The sequence below is a fragment of the Notamacropus eugenii genome, chromosome 5 (genome assembly GCF_028372415.1).
Source record: "Notamacropus eugenii isolate mMacEug1 chromosome 5, mMacEug1.pri_v2, whole genome shotgun sequence".
Lineage (NCBI taxonomy): Eukaryota > Metazoa > Chordata > Mammalia > Diprotodontia > Macropodidae > Notamacropus > Notamacropus eugenii.
In genome coordinates, this window is record NC_092876.1 from 273,176,431 (window position 1) to 273,180,944 (window position 4,514).

Below are 4,514 nucleotides of genomic sequence, written 5' to 3' on the forward strand. Positions count from 1 at the left end.
GGGAGAAAAGGGGAAAAATTTGTAACCCAAAATTTTGTGAAAATGAGTGTTAAAAGCAAATAAAAAAAAAAAAAAAGAAAAGATTTCCTATACAAATTTTACCTATTTTATAATGTTTGCTGAGGAAAGGCATTGGCTTTTGCATATGTAAATCTTTGACTTTCAAGTTTCTTAAATTTATCACTGAATCCTAGAGTTAGAGCAAGAAGAATCCTAGAAGCTGTCTAGGTCACATTTCCCATATGTATTTCACAGATAAGGAAAGTGAGGGTCATAGAAAAAAAATCAAGATCAAAATTGATTTAGTGGCTTACCCGTAGAGATTAGTACTATTTCTATCTTCACATGAAACAAAGAAACTATACTCATGACAAATTAACCACTTTATATTAAAAATCAAGTTCACATTCTTCTAGTGATTATAGATTATACAAAATTTCTTTGATCCCTTAGCCTGAGCAAACCCATCTTTACCTCCTTGTTCCTTAGTGAGTATACCAGGGGATTCAGCATGGGTGTGATCATTGTTTGGAAAATGGCCACAATCCTATCCATAACATGTTTTGAGCCTGGTCTTAGATAAATAATAAGAGCAGGCACAAAGAAGCAGAGGACCACAATGCAATGGGAAGCACAGGTCTGGAAAGCCTTGTGTCTGCCCTCTGATGTGTGAATCTTCAGAATAGCATGAACAATGGATACATAAGAAAGAAAAATTAGGAACCCACATCCAGATGCTACCACTCCAATGTTAACAAAGATCAACATCTCATTGAGTGAAGTGTCTGCACAGGCCAGTTTGAGAATAGGTGGTGCATCACAAAGGTAATGCTCAATTTGATTAGGGCCACAGTAGGGCAGGATGAAGGTCAGGGCAGTCTGAGATGCTGACTGGATAGCACCACTGAGCCATGTGCCACCAGCTAGAAGGGCACATGTTTTGTCATTCATCATGATAGTATAGCGCAGGGGATAAGTGATGGCCAGGTAGCGGTCATAGGACATGACTGTGTAGAGGAAACACTCAGTGCTTGCCAGACTATAGAAGAAATAGAGCTGGGTCACACAACTGTGAAATGAGATGGCCCCACCATCTGGGGAGAGGAGACCCATGAGTATCTTGGGCACAGTGACGGTGGAGAACCACATATCAATGAAGGAGAGGTTGGCCAGGAAGTAGTACATGGGAGTGTGCAGGTGGGAGTCCACCTTGATCACCAACAAGATGAGGAGGTTGCCTACCAAAGTGAGTGCATATATCACCAAGAAGATCCCAAACAAGGTTGTCCCCAGCTCGGGTGTGTGGGAAATCCCTCTAAGGATGAATGTAGTCACGAAACTCTTATTCTGTCTCTCCATTTAAATAATTCAGTCTCTTCCTAAGGAAGGAAAAATAATTTATTTATTGAACAAACATTTTTAAACAACTACTATGTGTGAACCATTTTATTAGGCATTTGGATATACTAACAGAAAAATAAAACAGCTCCTGAACTAAAGAATTTTGTGCTACCTTGAAAGAAATAACATACATATCTAAAATTGTATCAGGAGATGAAAGCTAATGACGTCTACATGTAACCAATATGATCATGCCTCCTTTTGCCTACTACTCATCTATTTTTCTCATTCATTCTCCTGTGAAGTTCTAAGGCAATCAAGGGTTGTGTTTTGATACTTTCTCTTAACTAATATTGCAACACCTCTCTCATTACCACTGACCTGTTTATTAATATTTATTAAAAACAGTAGGGAAATGCTTTCCCATAATTTTTTCTCATCTTATACCAAGCTTTCTAGTCTTCTAGGCTTAAATAATTATGGTCAAATTATTAACAGTGAAATAAACAATAAAGCATGTAAACAATTATTTATAATGTATGAACTCTGAGTTAGATCATAGACATAGTCACTTCTAACTGTCTGTTATATCTAACCTCTCATCATTTCAGAAACACAAGACCATAGTTCAGTTCTGTCAGAATACCAATTAAAATTATTTATCAGGAATTCTTTCCATGTTTCCCCAAAACATAAGTTAAAATATTTTTCTCATGAATGAAGCACTACCTTAAACATAGGCTAGAAACAATACTGAAAAATAGAAACTTCTCCAAATGGCAATTGAAAGCAGCATTGCAGTTATTTGAAATTAATGTTTGTATTTTAGCATCTTTCCTCTTCTATTCCAGTTAACTGATGATTTCTGTGAATCTGAGTGAATAAATGTTAGAGGAACATAAAAATGTGTTAGTAATGTTTGACTTTAATAGCTGTAGAAATCAGAGATAAGAAAGAGGAAGAAAAGGAAAAAGAAAGAAGAAACAATGTCACTTGTGAGCCAAAGAAAAGCCCTGGAAGGTTTACCCCCTCGTGTTGAATGTGAGAGATGGCATACAGGGAAAATTCTACAGGTTTTTTCAGACACTGCATGGGGAGATTCTGAAGATCCCTGGTATTATTGCTGAAGACCTGAGAAAGCACTGGGAGGAGTAGGTCTGGAAACAGGGAAGACAGTTCTCCCCTGTGTAGATCTGTCTTCACAGATAGAAGGAAAGACAGACAAAGAATCATCTGAGAGACAGTTAAAAAGATTAGAAGGCAGGAAGAGTGAAAGAGAGGGAGCAAAAGAGAAGAAAAGAGAAGAGAGCGGAGAAAGAGATGGAAGGAAGAAGAGAGGGAGAGAGACAGAGAGAGAGCAAGAGAGAGCAAGAGAGCACTATAGTCACCCCACTGTGTGAAGAGAAGTATCCTAGAGGAAACTTCATGTAGAGGATTGCAAATTACTAGGAATTTGCATTTTACATAGATTGAACTGACTGAATTGCCAGTTCAATAGGTTTGCTTTTACATTCCGTATTCCCTTAGTAAATTTCATCCATAATATTGTCAATTCCATACACAATTAGTAATTGCACCTTCCTGCTATGTTTTCCCATACCATAGAGACTTGCACACAAAAGTTACATATTTCTATTTTTAATTAAAATCTGAAATTGCAAAGCACAAAGTGAAATAGTCACTTTTGTATGTGACACTTAAATCTTCACGGTATAAAATGACCAGAGATAAAATTCTGGAAAATTTCATGAGAACAGACAGTTGAATGACTGCGAATATGAATAAAATATTAAATGAAAAATAATCCAAACTCCTGTTTTAGAACAAAGACCTATGAAGCATCAGGTGTAACATAGAAAAAGGATATCAGAAAATTTCTATCATGTCCCTGAGTTTTCTGACCTCAGTCTTTCTGAATCTCTGTCTATTATCTCAAAGGAAAAATGAAGATAATTTTTTTCTCACACTATTATTGTGCGGGAAATGGTTTATACGAATTAAAGAACTGAACAAAAATGATAAATGTATGTACTAAATAAAAACTTATAATCATAATTTTCTGAATACATGAAGATTCCTATCTAATCCTTTATTTTCAGCAGAGGAAATTTTGGATCTGACAGGTAATATCACTTACCCAAGGTCACACAACAGGAAGTAGAATCCAGTGTCATAAAATAATCTTCTGAGAATTGTGACCCCAAGTCCTTCCTTCTTTTGAATGTATGACTCTCAGAAGACTGGAGAATTCAGATATTTTGACTACATATGCAATGCTCTCACCAGGGCACCATTGCTGCCTCTCTAGACAGAAGGAAATTAGAATGTTTTAATCGGATATCACATAGGACCTAAGCACATTCCTGCAGATCATTGGTAAAGAAAGAACCCTGGGTGGGAAGGATCATGGACCTAACACTATATGGCAATTCTCCTATTTTTATTTCCTAATCTCTCTCTCTCATTCCTTTGCCAGGAAAAAAAAAAACAAAACAAAACTTTTTCCTCTCTTGGGATTCTCTTTCTTTGTTAAGTTGGATCTTAGAAGAATATTGTGAGGAAAATTTTACAAGAATATTAGATGTTTAGAATCTTTCAACAAGGCAACTGAGCATAGCCATGAAAGTCAGACCTGAGCAATAGACTAGGACAAATGCTGCTCATATTCTAACACTGCCAAGAGCCAAGCACCTTGCTGAGCTGAGTTTGTGAAATCCCTGAATACATTGTTGAATCTACCAGATCCAGCACTCTATGGTGGTGGAATGCAATTCCACATCTCTACTTACATATAAGTGAATGTGGTTTTATTAATGTACAATTCCAGAAGTCTAGAACAAAGAATATGACAGGTAAGAAATGAAGGCAGTTTAGAGTCAAGTAGAATGGCTTAAGAATCTGAGTGGAACACAATATGATTATTATGGAAGTCTTTTGCAAATGACACATATAGAGCCTGTATTGAATTGCTTGCCTTCTCAGTGGGGATGGATAGGGAGGGAGGGAGGGAAAGAAGGTGGAATTCAAAGTATTAGAAACGACTGTTGAGAATTATTAGTGCATATAACCGGGAAATAAGATACACAAGTAATGGGGTATAGAAATTTATCTTGCCCTACCAGAAAAGAGAAAAAATGGGGATAAGGGAAGGTTGGGGTGTGACAGAAGGGAGT

The 4,514-nt window shown here is 36.8% G+C and overlaps 1 protein-coding gene across 1 annotated transcript; it reads right to left on the minus strand.

Annotated features, from left to right (window-relative positions):
- Positions 1 to 426: 426 nt before the first annotated feature.
- LOC140509172 (olfactory receptor 10G9-like) lies at positions 427 to 1,359 on the minus strand. Its single transcript, XM_072617004.1, has one exon. It carries the CDS (start codon positions 1,357 to 1,359, stop codon positions 427 to 429), a length of 933 nt encoding a protein of 310 aa, XP_072473105.1.
- Positions 1,360 to 4,514: the final 3,155 nt, after the last annotated feature.

What these genes read in the sequence shown, in the direction of transcription:
- LOC140509172 (XM_072617004.1), bottom strand. Translation starts at nt 1,359, where the DNA reads ATGGAGAGACAGAATAAGAGTTTCGTGACTACATTCATCCTTAGAGGG.